This window comes from Urocampus carinirostris, chromosome 3, assembly GCF_059441175.1.
Source record: "Urocampus carinirostris isolate Australia breed hairy pipefish chromosome 3, RoL_Ucar_1.0, whole genome shotgun sequence".
NCBI lineage: Eukaryota > Metazoa > Chordata > Actinopteri > Syngnathiformes > Syngnathidae > Urocampus > Urocampus carinirostris.
Window position 1 is genome coordinate 48,897,110 of NC_142351.1, and position 18,381 is coordinate 48,915,490.

General features: G+C 39.5%; 1 protein-coding gene and 1 pseudogene across 1 annotated transcript; both read right to left on the reverse strand.

Annotated features, from left to right (window-relative positions):
* Positions 1 to 389: 389 nt before the first annotated feature.
* On the reverse strand, positions 390 to 18,213 carry LOC148369930 (midkine-B-like). Its single transcript, XM_088332178.1, has 5 exons — positions 18,117 to 18,213; positions 4,017 to 4,093; positions 1,337 to 1,504; positions 1,098 to 1,259; positions 390 to 974 (listed from the first exon to the last, which is right to left on the reverse strand). Exons 2-5 carry the CDS (start codon positions 4,090 to 4,092, stop codon positions 946 to 948), a joined length of 435 nt encoding a protein of 144 aa, XP_088188304.1. The 5' UTR covers position 4,093; positions 18,117 to 18,213; the 3' UTR covers positions 390 to 945.
* LOC148369931 (U2 spliceosomal RNA) lies at positions 16,288 to 16,433 on the reverse strand (annotated as a pseudogene).
* Positions 18,214 to 18,381: the final 168 nt, after the last annotated feature.

Sequence of the window (18,381 nt, forward strand, 5' to 3'; positions counted from 1 at the left end):
GCAATACGTTTTTTTTTTCAAGTTTTCAATGGCAGCAATTAACGGTGACTTTGTCTTGACTGCAAAAGAGTCTTAAACTGGCACGGTTGTAAGAAAATCAGAAAAGAATGTATTTATTATTAAAATAATAAACATGTCCGCAAATTCAGAGGGCTTACTTGCTTATCATAGAGAGTAAATTACCATAACTTACCGTAAAAAACTGGTGTTCCTTGGTCATGTCAGCACGCCGTCACAATTAGTGATCACTTGTCGAAGAACCTTTTTTGGATTGTGCTGACTCATGTTTTCTTTGTCACACAGATCGGAAAATAAGCTTATTTAATTGTGCGTGTAATCAGAAACGTTTTAAACGAAAAAAGAAAGAAATAAAAACTACTTGAGACGCATGAAGGGAAATGTAGTTCATTTATTAGTAAATAAATCATGCTACTTATCTTCAATGTCGAGTTATAGGAATGTTACTTTTTCATCAACATAATTTGAGTCTACATGTTAAATTTTCACATACATGATGGGTATTAAAATAATATACAATGGTTTTATGAATGAAGATTTACAGCACCACATGTAAAAACAATTGAGGAATAGACAAAAAAATTATTGGAATTTCATCTTGATTTCTATTATCAAAAGTAAATGACGTCATTATTGAATATACACACTATGGAATTCTACTGCATTTATAAAACCGATATTAGCATATAATCACTAGCAGGGAGGTCCTGTGACCATGTTGGCGATGTCATTTTCAGAAAAGATTCACAATGGAGTGCTTTCTACTTTCTACTTTAAAATTAGTTTGCGTTTGAAAAAGTCTATGATCAAGGCGAGTTTACTTCTATATGCGTCAGTGCCACTTTACAAAAGTCAGAGGTGAGTTGCGCCTCAAATTATTGATAAAGAACCTTGTCTTGTTTGCCCAAAGAAATTCTTCTCTTGCTTTCATTGCCCGGTACCTTTTTTCTTCTTTCCTGAAAACAACAATTATTAGTGAAAACAGTGAGAACCAGAAAATTATGTTAAACGCGTGTTTGATGTTTTTTTCTCAGTTGAACACAACATGCAACTTGTGTGTACTCTGAGGTCAGCCTAACCTTTGCTCTTTGTCTTAGTTTTGCCAAGGCAGGGTTTGGTGACAGAAATGGTCTGCTGGCACTCAGCATTGTACAGCGCCTTCTTCAAGGTCCCGCTCCTACTCTGGACGCCAGAGTCTGGGTCACACTCCCCCCAACTTCCAAACCTGTACTTGCAGTCAGCTGAACATTGAAGACAAGGATTTTAAAAACTACACGTTTGGGAATCGTTTAAATTAGTGCGGGTCTAAGGGTGATACCTCCAAAGTTCTTTTTCCAGTTGCAGGGAACTTTGCATTTCATTTTTTTGGTCTGCTGATTACAGATTCCCTCTCTAAACCCTGCACCGCAGTCTCCGTTGCTAGGGACACAGTTTCCATAGCGCCAGTCAGTGCAATCTGACCCAGACGGGGAAGGTTTGATCTTCTCTGTGGATTGTGGAAAAACTTGGTTAACAGGTAGGGCATTTACGACAAAAGGTTCTTTGAACTCAGGGGCGCTGGGGTTAGTTCATTTTATAAAGAGAGGTTAGAAAAAAAAACACAAGTACTGTTACTTTTCGTAGTGGCACACAAGATGAGCAAAATTTAGCAAACAGCAGTGCAAGACCTTCTCTGCTGGACTAAAAAAATACCTGAATCATGTAATGTTGATTATATATTGTCCATGCATACTTGTCAAATAATTTGAAATTGTCAGCTTCCTTTCCTTGCTTTTTGCCTGGTTGCTATGATGTGTGCTTTCATATTTAAGCATTTAACCAAACATATTTCAGACATTACTTGTTGCCAGGGTCGGAAATCTACCCGGAGGACTTCAGAATCAGTACTTCAGGCCCTGGGGCCCTGTTCAATCAGCCAATCTAATATCAGGTCAGCGGAGCTAATGCCTAGAAGGCCTTAGGAAATGCCAGCAGTCTCACAAACTATGATTAGCTAGGTGGCGGTAACGAAAAGCTGAAGAAAAAGATCGTGTCCTTCTGTCAAACTGACACTTTAAGCCCTAAATGGAATACAACGGCATTAGCTTTGATTGCGACAGAAAATAACTTTACATATGGATTTTGTGCACAAATAAAAAAGTAAAAGTCGTATATTCATAAATAACACTGCCATTTTAAGGTTATTATTAATGCTTTTTGTATGTCTCACATCTCGTTGTAAACATTTCATAGTCATGAGATAGTTATTGAGGGTAGGGTTGATTCAAATGTAGCACTACTGAAAACCTAGGTGTGCAATGCACAGTCCACCACTGGAAAACAGTGACGGGAGCTCATAAAATTCACAGCTGATACAAAATTAGCAATGATCTTGCTTGAGAGGATTAATTCAACACCATTTTTTAGCGACCAACTGATTAAAAGCTCACAAAAATGTACTTCAAAACTCAAATATTTGCTGTTACAGTAATACTATATTACAATTGACTCGTTTTACTGACATAGCTGCAGTAATGTATTTGATGTAGTAGTGCCTCATCAGTGATGCATTATTCTCTAGGAATGGCTGTGCCTGAGTTTTGAGATGTCTTATTTTACATTTGTGTATTTTTTGTGTTTGTCAAGGACTTGGAGGAGAAAAGAAGGGTTTGTGATTCGACGTTTAACACCGAATCCATTTTACACACAGGCACTTAAGTCTGGGTTTCTTTGCTATTACTCACTAGTGAAGACTTTACTATACAATAGTGTTTCAACTTTAGTCGTAAACTCATAGTGTTGTGCTAACCGAAAGATCACCTCACATCAATAGGTCCAACGTCCACTAGACCACAGCTGCAAAGGGGCCAGCTGTCAACATAGCTGATAGCAGGATATTGATAAATGATGAAAAACCATCCAGAACTTCAACAGCGGTTTTGCGACATCTCGGAAAAAGTATAAAAAAGTTTGCTTCAAATGCCACTTGCACACTGTTGCTAGAATGTTGCATTTTTCTATATCACAGTGGTGTCCCAAAAATTCTGCCATTAAAAAACTTGTCTTCACACAAAATTCTACAAACACACAAAGGACAAGACAGGAAAAATAATGTCCTTCAACAATAGCTAATGTCAGCTTAATATATGACGATGGACATTGTGTGTTATTTAGCACCGCCAAGTAATATGTCACAAAAGCAAAGGACGTAATATAATCACCACAAAGTTGTTTTTCAACAAAATGGGAGCACCAAGTCATTCAGTGTGTACTGTGCGATGTGATACTCATTATTTCAGGACCAAAGAGTTTTTCCCCCCATATCAGTTCGAGTCACACACCGCCACCATCAATAATGAGGTCTGGCTCATCTCTGAAGATTAGGATGCTGCTTTACACTGAAAAACGGCAACCAGATGATGAAGGTGCTGTGACTGAGTCCGATCAGGAGGCTTTTCCTGTTACTGATAACCATCGAAGCCGGTACTATCCGGGCCTGAAGAAGGTTGGGCGCCGCCAGGCTGTACCTGCCCAAGACGCACCACAAGAGATGGTACCTCGACCACCCAGGCGGTTAAGGGATCGGTGAACCGTGAACATCTGCTCAAGCACAGTCTCTTGTTACTTAACACGTAACATCACCATCAAAGATTAAACTTTTGTATTCGCCTTTTTCCGAAAACTGTTATGTGTTGTGTAAACAGCTGCCTTTTACAGTGAAAATGCTACCAACATATTTATGAATGTACGCTTTCATTCAACGCTTGCACTATAGAGTTTGCTCGTTCCAGTTCAAGTCCCCACTACAAGTTGCTATGGCAACAGAAATCCATACGCTTACAGTATGTATGACACGAGATTGCCCTTACAAACGGGCTGATTTCCGCCACAGAACAAATGTAAAAAATGGTCTCACTGAGGAAAAAAACACATTATGTCTAAAGTTTGACTTTTCATTGTGTTTGAAAAATACATTTTAGACACGAGCATAGATAAGAACCCTGAAGAGAAACAGGTACCTTTGTTGTTTTTCCCTCCGGCAACGGCTTTGATTGTGATGAGAGCGGCAAAGATCAGCAGCAGCGAGGCCTTCATCCTATTCAAACACACAGCAGGCCTGGTCAGAAAGTCCACATCAACATGCTGTTCATTTTGATCAAGTTTTGGTTTAAAAAAAAAAAAAAAAAAAAGAAAGAAAAAAAATAGGTGGTGGGGGGGCGTATATTATTTATGTATTTTCTTTTTAGATACATTGGTAGATGATACATTTGATTTTGTGGGCACCAAAGACTCCAGTCGAACATTATTTTCAAATTCGACCTGTTAGAATAAAGTAATCCCTTGCTGTATCAAGGTTCACTTTTCCTGGTTTCGCTACTTTACGGATTTTCATTGAGCATTGTGTTATGCATTCTGATTGGCTAAAAGGTCACCCCATCCTTTTTCTGCCTGTGTCTCCCTGTGCGCCAGTATCGTTGCAGTAGCGTAAAGCATTCTTCCCGAACCTACGTTAGGAATGCGTAAATCTTTTTCAACTTTCGGTTTCTGTAAAAGCCTTCATGTCAACAAAATGCTATGGACAAATTGCGTCTGGGCACGAAGGGAGAGGAAGAGGAAGAGGAAGATTCGAGATTCCAAATTGTCTACAGTATATTGTCCCTAACATAAATGTCAATTGAATTTTCTTGTACAGCGTTTATAAAAGAAACAAAAGAAAGACGCTTTCTATCAAAGTTGGACTTCTTGACATGTTAAAGGAAGGTAAAAGCATTTTAAAGCCACTAGATGGCACTGTTTACTAATGCAAACGAAAATCAATGTCACAGCAAGCAAAAAGACTGCAGACAAACCCTGGCGGCGACCTAAGTAGAAATTCCATTATGTAAACGAAATAGAATTTTTTAATGAAAATAGTTCATGTATTTTAAAGCATTTTTTTCTTTTTTACTGAATAAAAGTTTTTTGTACCACTAAGAGGCAATACGTATTACGCACTGTCCCTTTAAGCCAGATTTTGTTTTCCAATAACGTCCACATGATGTCGACAAAACATAATCTGAAAAAAAGTGTGTAGTGTAATTTCCAAACCTTTTTTAAATCAATAGTGCTATATATAAGCGAGATTATTTTCAAATTTTAATGTGTCGGTACAGAAGTTATTCGTAAAACAAAAAAAGTATACAAAACAAAGTACTTATATATATGTCAGGTTAGTTGGTCGGTCCAAATTCTCCCTAGGTGGAAATAAGCGTGTGAATGATTGCATGTATACGTGTGCCCTGCAGGCAGAGTGTCCCCTACCCACTGCCCAAAGATGGCTGGAATGGACTCCAGAACCCACGTGACCCTTGAAGGATTTTATTTATTTGACTATAAGGGATTTTCTACAATTTATTGAATGCAATGAAGATTTTTCACAGAGAAGGCTTAGGGTCAATGACAGGTCGCGCCGTTCCAAATGCAAATGTTTAGTTTAGTTCTGTTGATAACATTGTTCTGACGCAGGTGGCGGGCGATGTTTGGAGAACAAGGCCCTGATGACGTGGAAGCGCTTGGTGTTGTTTTGAGTTTCTCCAGACGAGGTGGCGACTAGGCGGAGCCCACATGGGCGTTCCTGGCCCGCCCATGGGGGTAGCCGACACGCCCGCTTGGGAAAAAGGCTTGGGCAGGGAGAAAGGAAGATTGATCGTGAGAGGGACAATCGAGAGGGAGGCTCGACAAAGACTAATTCGACTAATTCGACAATAATTCGGCTAATTCAAAGAATTCAGTTAGTTAAATACTAAATCTGCCCCCGTGTGGAAATGCCGGTCTCTTGCCCATATTTTCCCAAAAAGAAAAGAGCATGCATTGTTGGGTGAATGAAGGTTAGGTTTGGTTAATGGAGTCAGATAACTAATTCGAATAATTTGGTAAACGCTACATTTTTCATAGTTTAATTCCCAACACCCTAGTCAGGGTAAGCAGCGCAGAAAATGGATTGATAATCCAAAGTGACGCAAAATAAACAAAATTGAAAATATATGAGCATTTTCTTCAGCATTTCCTTACTCTTAGTCTGTTGTAGAAGAGATCACATGTTGGTCACTAAACTTGGCGCCAAAGGTGGAGATCATGAAACTGACACGTGTACGTGACAATAAATTCACATATAGTGTTTTGTAAACCCCGCAACAAAACCATAACAAGAACGTAAGAGTGGGGGCGCGTTCGGGATGAAACTCCAGAACGGGCCCCCACTGTTACGTTACGAATACCAAGAGCTGTCTTTGTAACCGCTACGTTTGCACAGAAACTGGCACCTGTTAATCTTTGAGGGTCCATGAGGGAATCTCAACACCGTAAAACAGCATGAGAAAGATAACGCATAAATAGGACATGACAATGTTTGAAAGTCCACGTTTAATCCCAAAATGTGTGATGCAAAACATGAAAGTGTAGCCCCTGCCGATGACGGAAAGGTTAAATATTCATCAAAACCAGAGTGGGAAGAGGTCCAGGCACTGTCGGATAAAACATAAAAATATTCATTCCCTTTATCTAAAACATTGATAACGGATTCCTCATCCATTTATTGATGTCGGCTCGATTTCAAATTGAACTGCATGGGAAATAACCAGTTTGAAGTGTTTGATTTGTGGTCTAGGCATGATAAATCCTCTCAGGTGTTGCAAATGGACATAAATGTGTGCATCCATTTTCTATCTCTGTCAGGGTTCCGACTGTGCTGATGTCCATCCCAGTTGACCTGGGTAAGACGCCAGTTATGCACTATACTGGGGGTTGGCAATCCGCAGCTCAGAAGCCGCGTGCGGCTCTTTGGTGCTGCTGAGAGGCTCCTCAGCACTTTTTCAAAAAATGTTTACAAATAGAAAAAAAATTGGGGGAGAATGTAAAAATAATTATCAGATAGTTATGTTTGTCTATTACTTACATTCATATATCTTATCTCCCTTATCTAGAAGAAACCAATGTACAGGGAGTGCAGAATTATTAGGCAAATGAGTATTTTGACCGCATCATCCTCTTTATGCATGTTGTCTTACTCCAAGCTGTATAGGCTCGAAGGCCTACTACCAATTAAGCATATCAGGTGATGTGCATCTCTGTAATGAGAAGGGGTGTGGTCTAATGACATCAACACCCTATATCAGGTGTGCATAATTATTAGGCAACTTCCTTTCCTTTGGCAAAATGGGTCAGAAGAGGGACTTGACAGGCTCTGAAAAGTCAAAAATAGTGAGATATCTTGCAGAGGGATGCAGCACTCTTAAAATTGCCAAGCTTCTGAAGCGTGATCATCGAACAATCAAGCGTTACATTCAAAATAGTCAACAGGGTCGCAAGAAGCGTGTAGAAAAACCAAGGCGCAAAATACTGCCCGTGAACTGAGAAAAGTCAAGCGTACAACTGCCAAGATGCCACTTGCCACCAGTTTTGCCATATTTTAGAGCTGCAACATCACTGGAGTGCCCAAAAGCACAAGGTGTGCAATACTCAGAGACATGGCCAAGGTAAGAAAGGCTGAAAAACGACCACCACTGAACAAGACACACCCGCTGAAACGTCAAGACTGGGCCAAGAAAAATCTCAAGACGGATTTTTCTAAGGTTTTATGGACTGATGAAATGAGAGTGAGTCTTGATGGGCCAGATGGATGGGCCCGTGGCTGGATCGGTAAAGGGCAGAGAGCTCCAGTCCGCCTCAGACGCCAGCAAGGTGGAGGTGGGGTACTGGTATGGGCTGGTATCATCAAAGATGAGCTTGTGGGGCCTTTTCGGGTTGAGGATGGACTCAAGCTCAACTCCCAGTCCTACTGCCAGTTTCTGGAAGACACCTTCTTCAAGCAGTGGTACAGGAAGAAGTCCGCATCCTTCAAGAAAAACATGATTTTCATGCAGGACAACGCTCCATCACACGCATCCAAGTACTCCACAGCGTGGCTGGCAAGAAAGGGTCTAAAAGAAGAAAAACTAATGACATGGCCTCCTTGTTCACCTGATCTGAACCCCATAGAGAACCTGTGGTCCCTCATCAAATGTGAGATTTACAAGGAGGGAAAACAGTACACCTCTCTGAACAGTGTCTGGGAGGCTGTGGTTGCTGCTGCACGCAATGTTGATCGTGAACAGATCAAAGCACTGACAGAATCCATGGATGGCAGGCTTTTGAGTGTCCTTGCAAAGAAAGGTGGCTATATTGGTCACTGATTTGTTTTTGTTTTGTTTTTGAATGTCAGAAATGTATATTTGTGAATGTTGAGCTGTTATATTGGTTTCCCTGATGAAAATAAATAATTGAAATGGGTATACATTTGTTTTTTGTTAAGTTGCCTAATAATTATGCACAGTAATAGTCACCTGCACACACAGATATCCTCCTAAAATAGCTAAAACTAAAAAAGCCCCACTCCAACTTCCAAAATATTCAGCTTTGATATTAATGAGACTTTTGGGTTCATTAAGAACATGCTTGTTGTTCAATAATAAAATTAATCCTCAAAAATACAACTTGCCTAATAATTCTGCACTCCCTGTAAATGGTCTGTATTCATATAGCGCTTTTCAAGTCAATAAACGCTTTACAATGTACTTCATACTTTTTCCCCTTTTACACACAAGCTAACCGATAGCAGCGTCAGCCATGCAAGGCAACTACCTGCTATCGGGGGCATTAGGGATTCAGTGTATTGCCCAAGTACACTTTGCCATATAACACGGAGGAGCTGGAAATCGAACCTGTGATCTCTTGATCCCAAGACGAGCGCTCTACCTCCTGAGCCAATGCCACCCCAACTCGAGGCCTCCCATGTGATATAAAGCGTTTGGGGAAGCTGAGGGGCACCAGAAGCTGATGAGCAAGCGCCTATGTGCGGTTGTACCTCAGCCTTCTCCAAGATGGACAAGAATTAAGCATCTTCACCTTTTCTTTTGAGTATTTTTGGATACAAATGTCTTAATGAACCTGACATTTAATTGTTCCTTCGAGCCGGATTCTAATATACTTGACGTTTTCAGAAACAGAGCTAACATCCGGGGAAAGACCCGGGCCACAAACAACTGAGACGACTTTCTGGGACTGGATCTTGACTCAGTTTCTGGAAGCCAAAGGTTGATGGAAATCTGAAGAGGCAGACGGTTTTGGTCAGTGGGGAAACTCGCAAACAATACACATTGGTCGTGTGATTTGGCTGTCTAGGGTGACCGCTGTTTAAAACATTGATGGATGCGAGTCTCTGGTCTTATAAAATATAGGGGCAAGGGACACTGGGTACACATCATTGCAGAAATAGGCAGAGGAGCCTCAAAAACTGAGTTAGAAATGTTTGAGAGGAGGGTATCAAACTGAGAATGGGTCCTGTATATGAGGACGGGTACCTGCGAATGGGAAGTAGGTCCTGTTTACGAGAGTATGGAGTCCCTGAGATATAGGGCGAGTAGGTCCTTTATATGTTTGTAAAGGACGAGAATGTCCTTAGTAAAAAAATACGTGTATATGGGTGTTTATGTTCGTAAAAATCTATGTTAAAGGAATTTTACCTAATTGGGAAAACCTTACAGTAATAGTGACAATAAAAATTGATCCAAAGCAAAAGTTAAATTGTAAGGACAAGACATATGCAGAAAACCAATGTCCTTTAAAACTAAATTCTTTGACAGATAAATAATATGACTTTGTTGGCCACCTAAATACAAACACATCTTTGGATTCGCAGAAAATAGATTAAGATGGGTTGAGCAAATTTTTAATTTAAAAAATATAGGTACAAATCGAAACTATTTTGTAAATCAAGATTCATGTGTATGTGTGTGGTTGTATGTGACTTCTAGGCTGATATATTTTTGATTAAATATGGTATCTGTGGAAGAACAAACATGACACAAACACGTGTAGCGTTTTCCAATGCTGAAAAATGTGTAGAATCAATGCTACATTTCAACTAAAGGTTTAATTATAGAACTATGAAACCAGAGCGAAAATCAGCATGTACGAGTTCGCTGGTGCGAAGTGACAATCTCTTGTATCGGGTTGAACAAAGACAGGATACATGTTCTCTTTTCGAACGCACCAGATTCATATTATGTGGCAGGAAGTTGTGGCTCTCGGGTTTGAACTCCAGGGTGGAGAACTAGGCTGCAATGCAAAACTCTGGCACATCTCTCGTCCGCTTGTTTTCCACTTCCTTCACTTTCCCCTGTGTTAAAGCTGAGCCGTGCGGGCATAAGCTCCGGCCTTTTAAAGGGGCAGTGTCACAAGCCAGGTAGGTTGCCGTTTCAAACAAACTGCCGGATGTGTGATTGGCCATGGAGCCCCAAGATAAAAAGAGAAAAATAACTGCACAGAAATCATACAAACTGTATAAAGGTGATTTTATTTACTTTACCTTTTCAAAGGGAAATTATTCTATCTTTATAAACACATGCTATATTTTATTGCGATTGTTTTGTTGCCTGGTTAAGGGGCACGTTATGCACGTTCCATTTTATTTTTCACATCCACAAAATCAAAATAACATCAAAATTGGATTTCTTTATTTCATTTCTTTTGATGATAAGAACAATAAAAACATGCTGTAATTAATTAGTATTGTAATGAAGTTAAACTTGAGGTGGTATCCTGCAACCGAGTAGTCACGTGGTGCACCATTCCCCACAGGATGCATTCCATCTAACTTAGTCATTTTGATAGATGCCTAATACAGCTAATATACTTTAGTTGTCATGTTGACATTCTTATATTTGTATTTTTTTATGATTTTTGTAGTTATTTAATAAAAACATATTGCCTAAAATCTTTGTGCTGTGTTTATAGATATAATAGATTAAGTTGTGGATTAAATTAGAAAATATTATGATATATATATATACGTATATATATATATATATATATATATATATATATATATATATATATATATGAATATATCCAAGCAGAAAGCATCTGTATCATATCAATGTTGTGTCATGATTGCCGATTCAGAACACCTGTGACTGCTTAATTGGTGCAAACAGCCCGGACAGCTGATTGGCTAATGTACTCCATTTAAAGCCCCGACTTCCAAGAGATCTCTGTCAGATCGTTATGCGAACCGTTGCCCCCAGCTCGCTAAACTCTCACGTCAGACTCTGTTCCTGCCCTGCTTTTCTCTGCCTGATCCTCGTTTCCAACCTGTTTCCGGACCTGACTCTGCCCCGTTCTGTCTGCCTGTTATCCGATCTGTTTTGCCCTGTTACCTGCCTGCCTCCTGTTGCCGACCTCATTCCCGAACTTGACACCGCCCTTGCTCTCCAGTCCCGGCTAGCGACTTGTAAGTCCCGCCTGTCTTCGACCCTCCTCGCTAGACACGGAAGTGCCACTTCCGCATCTACTGCTCCTCTTGTCTGTCAACCATCGGATCGTGGAATAAAGCCCTGCTCTCCCTCTTTATTAATAAAAACTGAGAAAACGAACGCTATTGGGTCCTGTGTCCGTTTCTGGTCTGTGACATGTCGGACAATACTACCCTGTGCGGGGTTTATATAGGTGCTTGAAATCCTTAAAAATGCTTTAATTTTGAGGTTTCAAGGTTTGAGAAAGTGCTGGAGGTTTGGGAGGAGGGCTTGTAAATGCTTAAAATTGTTACATTGTTTCTCAGCAGTCTGACTCAATAGACCACACATTAAATGAGGAAAAATAAAACGAGTTTGCTTAAAAAATGACCCCGACACTGCTCTTTGGTGACTTCACTTTGCCAAAGTGAATAAACTCATGGAACGTCAAACAAGAGAAAAATAATGTTCTGGATATGTCAATGCTGACAAATATCCTTAGGGTTTAGGGTCAAACTGGTCATGTATCCACAAGGCGAAGACGCGAACCTGCGTGTTGTGTCATTAGATTCCCCGACACAAGGCAGAGATTTTATCCACATGGTTTTAACATTAGCTACAAATGGAGCAGTCGTTGCGGGAATTGAGCGGACCCGAGCTAGCTGCTCTGTCAGCAGGTAGTTCCACTGTACTTTGTACAAGCCTTCAAAGTGACTTTTCATGCCAGGACCATTTATGTGTAAAAACGCTGGACAAATAGAATAATGAGAAACATTTTTAGCAATTCCTGAACACTGAAGCTTATTTTGGTGCTTTATGAGACCAGTGTGTGTAATAGACCATAATGTTTACCTGCGACCTAAACACAATAAGGGGGGGGGGGGGGGTGGACGTGGCTGGAGCTAGCAGAAATCTACTGTATGCCTTTGTTTTTCTACGATTGTCCTGTAAGACTTTGTCTAGCGTGCTGAGGGAAATATCCTAATTTTATCTTTGCAAAAAATCCTACCATTGTTCAATTATTATTTATTTATTCCAGTGATCAGTTGAGTAGATGGCAACAAATTAGAAGGCTGTACTTGCCCAAGACACACCATAGGAAATGGTGCCCTACAACCCTAGGGGTTAAGAGATCAAAACAAATATACATATTAAATGGTTGGTTGGTCTATAAGTATTTTAAATATACATACATATATATATATATACATAGATACATATATATATATATATATATATATATATATATATATATGTATAAAGTCATGTTTATTTGTATACCCCTTAATCACAAAGAGTCTCAAAGGGCTGCATAGATCAAAGACTATTGCAAACTACATACTATCATGACACCATCCCCTTATATTGTCAACATAAAATGTATCATTTTTTTCTATACAATTTGTTTTTCCTTCTTGCCAGTATTGTATAAACGCGAGTTATTGTTAATATTAATATGTCCTATATACTGAATATTTCCCAAAAAAGATCAAATTCACTATCCACATCGTCTGTGCCACATTTACAGTATGTCACAATGTAGAAAATAAGTATTTGAACACCTTGCTATTTTGACATTTACACCACTTAGAAATCACGGAGAGGTCTGAAATTTTCATCGTAGCTGCATGTCCACTGTGACGGACAAACTAAAAAGAAAAATGCAGAAATCACAATGCAATGATTTATCTGTGTCTTATAGCTGCAAATAAGTATTTAAACACCGGCTAAAATAAATGTTAATATTTGGTACAGTAGACTTTGTTTGCTATTACAGAGGTCGAACGTTTCCTGTAGTCTTTCACAGGGTTTGCACACACTGCCGGAGGGATCTTGTCCCACTCCTAGAATAGAGCTCTTTTCAGGTCATTGACCAACTCCTGTCGTGAAGTTTCGGGCTCGTTCTTTACCTTTCTTAGAATTATTTGAGACCCAACGAGGTGATGTCTTGCATGGGTCTCCACTCCGATTGAGATTGACTGTCATGTTTGGCTTCTTCCATTTTCTAATGATTTCCAATGATTGCTCCAACAGTGGACCTTTTTTCACCGTGCTGCTTGGTAATTGCCCCTTAGTCCTTTCCAGCCTTGCTGAGGTGGACAGTTTTGTCTCTGGTGTCTTTGGACAGTTCTTGGTCTTCGCCATGTTACAAGTTCAAGTCTTACTGATTGTTTGGAGTGGACAGGTGTCTTTATGCAGCTAACCACATGGAACAGGTGCATCTGATTCAGGATGATACATGGAGTGCAGGTGGACTTCTAATGGGTGGACTAACAGGTCTTCCAGGGTCAGAATTCTAAATGATACACAGGTGTTCAAGTACTTATTTTCATCTGGATCACACAAATAAATCTTTAGAAAACATGCATTGTTATTTCTGGATTTTTCTTTTTAGTTTATGTCTCTCACAGTGGACATGCACCTACGATGGAAATTTCAGACCCCTCCATGATTTCCAAGTGGAAGAAATGCCAAAATAGCATGGTGTTCAAATACTTATTTTCTTCACTGTATATTTGCAAACAATCTATTTCAAAGATGTTGGGAAAAACACTAAAAACAAAGAAACGTAACAGACAGGGCTGCGAAAATGGCATGAGAGTAGCACTTGCCAAGGTAAGGTAAATATATGTCCTGAGTATGTATGTATATATATATATATATATATATATATATATATATATATATATGTGTGTGTGTGTGTGTGTGTGTCCTCCACCAAGCCACACAAGGAAAAAGAAACAAATAACAATGAATGGTTGATCATTCAAAATAAAAAAAAGTCAGCGAAAAAGAAGCCAAACCCACAAAAATTCAGGTTTTCAATGGGCTCCGTCCCTTGAATCAAGTTAATTAGTAGGTCTCAGCCTCAATTTTTTTAGGCCCGACCTTACCTCTAGTTTGGACTAAACTTGAAAAAAAACTCACGGTACCAGAATGACATCACTCTCCAGCACCCCTACAACCCTGATCCCCCCTACCTAATGTATTGCGCCCCAAACAGCTTTGCTAAAAATGAGACAAAAGCAGATAGGCGCTGTGGAAAATGAACCGTAAGGGCTTTTTGAACTCAGGCAGGCATTGTAAACACATACTTAGTAGAGAAAATATGAACTTTCATCTTTTTTAAGCACACCTCAAATGACACACCCCATCTTTAAGCCTGCATTGCTGATTTTAAGGCAATACATAGGCTAAAAGGTTCTTAGTCGTCTTCCATAAAGTCAAGCAGCCAGGCACTAAACTTATACAAATTCACATAGTGAATGAAATGGAATTCCTCAAAGTGCGTTGAACAAGTTCATGTACAAAGAGCAATTACTTTTGAAAAGATTGAAAGGGAAAAAGTTGGTGAATAGCGTTCTTCCTGCAGAAAAGTGAGTGTGTCAAGCGTTTAGATTTTCTTTGCTTGTATGCCGCAAAATACATTTCTTGGTTCTCTTTCTAGATTTGTGTTTTATTAACAAGTGGCTTGATCACAAGATCCTTGGAGCGTGCCCCCTACGTAAACTTTGGTTTGGACTGTAAAAGAAGACGAAGCGTTCCGCCGCCTTTGTGTTGCCATTGAATGCATCTTCAAAACGTTGCATGACTTATAATGGTTTCCGTGGTTACGCGGACACATCGAGCCAGGACTACGCTATTCTATTGTAGGGGAGGCGGGGGAATTATCATTAAACAACAGCCATTATCGACCAGTTGCAGAAGGAGACTGAATGCATACTTTTCAGAGCAGGGGTGGGAAAACTGCGGCCCGCCAGCCACATGCAGGCCTTTTAATCCGGCCCGCTGAACAAAAAATGTTCAAAAATATGTTATATATAAAGTATCACCAATAGAAAAAAGCTATTAGTGACAACTTTCTCTTCGTTATTTGTTTGTCTACTATAGAAATAGTACTACAGAAATACTCAAATGTTACTGCAAATCAAAACATCAAACTTACTGCTTGAAAACAAGGATCTCAAGTATCATGTTTTCATTTTGAAAAAATACAATACTACGGTAATACTATAATACTACTATAGTAATACAGCTACAAAAATATAATTATTGTAATAATACAAAAATAGTACAATACTACTATGAAAATTATACAAAAATATCATTACAGAAATACTTCAAAAATCATAGTGCAGAAATACTACAAAACAAAATTCACTGCTTGAAAACAGATGTATTATTTTGCGTTCAGTCTGAAAAGGAGAAAATTATTGACTGCAAAAACTACGACAGTAATATTAGAAATTCTACACAGGAATAATACAAATATACTACAATATTAGTACAATGTAGTATGAAACTTACTGCTTACAAAACAGGGATCCAAGATAGTATTTATTAATATTATCATCATTAATATCATTTCCCCTCTGAAAAGAAAAAAATAGAGCAGAAATATTATATAGAACTACTACAGTATTACTACCAAACCCACAAATGTAAATGTAAAACTCACACGTGGAGTACAGTACAGTGAAACCTCGGTTTTCGAACACCTCTCAGTTTGAACAAATCAGAGTCCGACCAAAAATTTCGAGAAATTCTTGCTTCGCTATACGGTCAAAAAATCGGAGTTCGAACGCCCGTAATGCGTGAGTGCGTACGCTAGGGTGCGATGCTGAGCGGCGTACGGGAGTTTTAGCCCCTCATTATGCCTCCAAAGAAAGTCAGTGCAAGCGGCAAAGTTGCTACAGGTGAAAAAAGAAGAGTAGTGCGTACAACTATTGCATTTAAGAAAGAAATAGTAGCAAAATATGAAGGATGTGTGCGAGTGTCTGATCTTGCTAGGGAATACAGCATGGCTAAATCTACGATCAGTGGGGTCTTTTTAAGGGTTATTGTTCTATCTTCGTTATTCATTATCCATTATCCGTTATCGGTCAGTTCATAATACGCTACAAAGCCTAGGAGCCAGGACACTTACTCTCAGCCAAAAGGCCAAGCTAAGGTCCTAGCCCTAAAGCCTTGCTGCGATCATTGCGAATGCACAGTTCCCGGAGGTACTGCAATACCGGGCCGATGCGTGGAGTAGACAGAGCAAGCTCTTATTCCATCTCCGGATTGCAAAAATCAAAGATAATACAAGGTTCAGAATTTTACGATACTAAAGAATAAGGAGGCTGTGAAATCTAATCATGTGGCTAAGGGAGTGAGTGCTATAAGCAAGCAACGGCCGCAAGTTTTGGAAGAGGTTGAAAAACTTTTGATGATTTTCCTCTCCCGACCGTCCACCTGCGCCTTCTGCTGACCACCACAAAGGTAAGAAATCCTATTCATAATTCTTTATCCTTTTTTTTATTTTTACACATTCATGTTAGCGTAATCTTTCAGACGGAAGATTACGATAACGCGAACGTACGATTAGCCTGGGTTAGCTTTACGTTAAACATTCAAGGTAAACATTAAGGGTGTTGGAACGGATTAAAACAATTTACATTATTTTTAATGGGAAAAATGATTTCGGTTATCGAACAAATCGGTTTTCGAACAGGGTTCTGGAACGGATTATGGTCCAGAACCGAGGTTCCACTGTATTTGACTCCACCCAGTTAGATAATTGTAAACAATATATAAAATGAATGAGCAGTGTCAAGGACATTTGCACCACTGATGGGAAATCCTGCTCTTTTTAGAGAACCGGTGTAGTTTTTTGTTTTTGATGATGTATTACCAATGATATGGAAACATTATGCTCAGAGTTAATTAAACTCAATTAAACATAAAGAAATGGAGAGGGTGAGAGAGTAAAAAAAGAGCGAGAAGGAAATTAGAATAAGAGTGAGAGAGAGACCAGGATAAATAGAAGAGAGTCCGTATAACAAACACAAAAAGGAGAAAAAGGAAGAGAGGGCAAGAAAGGGTGGAAAAGAGCGTAAGAGAGAAAGAGACAGAGCAAGAAAGAAAGAAATTGAAAGAGGATAAGAGAGCGAGAAAGACTAAGAAAAGAGAATGAAAAAAAGAGTAAGAGCGAAAGCAAGAAATAGAGAGCTCAGAGAAGGTGATCGAGAGCAAGAGAGAAAGAGATTGTTAAAGAGAGCGAGAAAGATAAAGAGAAAAAAAGGAGAAAAATCACAGAGGAAGACAGAATTAAATAGGAAGATAAAGCATGAGAGGTAAACAGAGAAAGAGAGTGAGATTAAGAGAAAAAAAGAAAGACCTAGAGAGGAGAAAGAGATATATAGAGATAAAAGGAGGCAGAGAAAAGGAGATAAAGTAGCAAAGAGATATAGGAAGAGAGCAACAAAGGGAAAATAAAAATAGAGTAAGAAAGAGCGAGAAACCGACAGAGAACACAAAAAGAGAAACAGAGAGGAAGAGCAAAAGCAAGAGAGATAAAGGAAGAGTGAGAAAAAAAGAGAGAAAGAACACAGAAGAAATGACGAGCTAGATAGATCTAGACTGAGAGATTGAGATACTTTACAGAAGAGAAAAAGATAGCAAGAAAGATAGAGTCATAGGATATCAAGAGAGAGGAAGGGAGAGTGAGAACTAAAGAGATAGAGAATTTTCCGATTTATTAACGGGGAGCCGACTCGCGGCGTTCACTTTAAAGAGTCGGTTCAAAGAGTCACTTCGTCCGCGAACGACACACCTGTAACTTGCACATTTTGGGTACATCCCTGCACATCCGCCCCATTGCGTCGATGATGTGCCCAGATTGTTGACAAAAGCGAAAAGATGAAACTTGACTCAATTCACCTCTCTCGCATTCATCAATGAGTATCCATTCAGTTAATAAAAATCACAATTTCAACTTTCATGCTCTCACATCTCACTCCATTACAAAGAGACTAAAAAAGGACTTACTTGTGGAGCTGCTCAGACTCAAGTGGAGTTTGCAGGCGTCAAGTTCCTTGCAGAGTTGTTTGTGTGTGCGGGCATGACCAACTCCTCCTCCTGCCCCCAAAAACATTTGCCTCCCTTACCCCCCGAGGTGACCCCCTTTTGCCTTTGTCTAGCAAACCAGTTCATTCTGGTTGCATTAGCTCCATTGGGACCCCCCGTTCGCCCACCCTGCAAAAACACTAAATCCGAGTTACTCTAAAGTCCAACGAGAAGGCCTTCAAGTGCA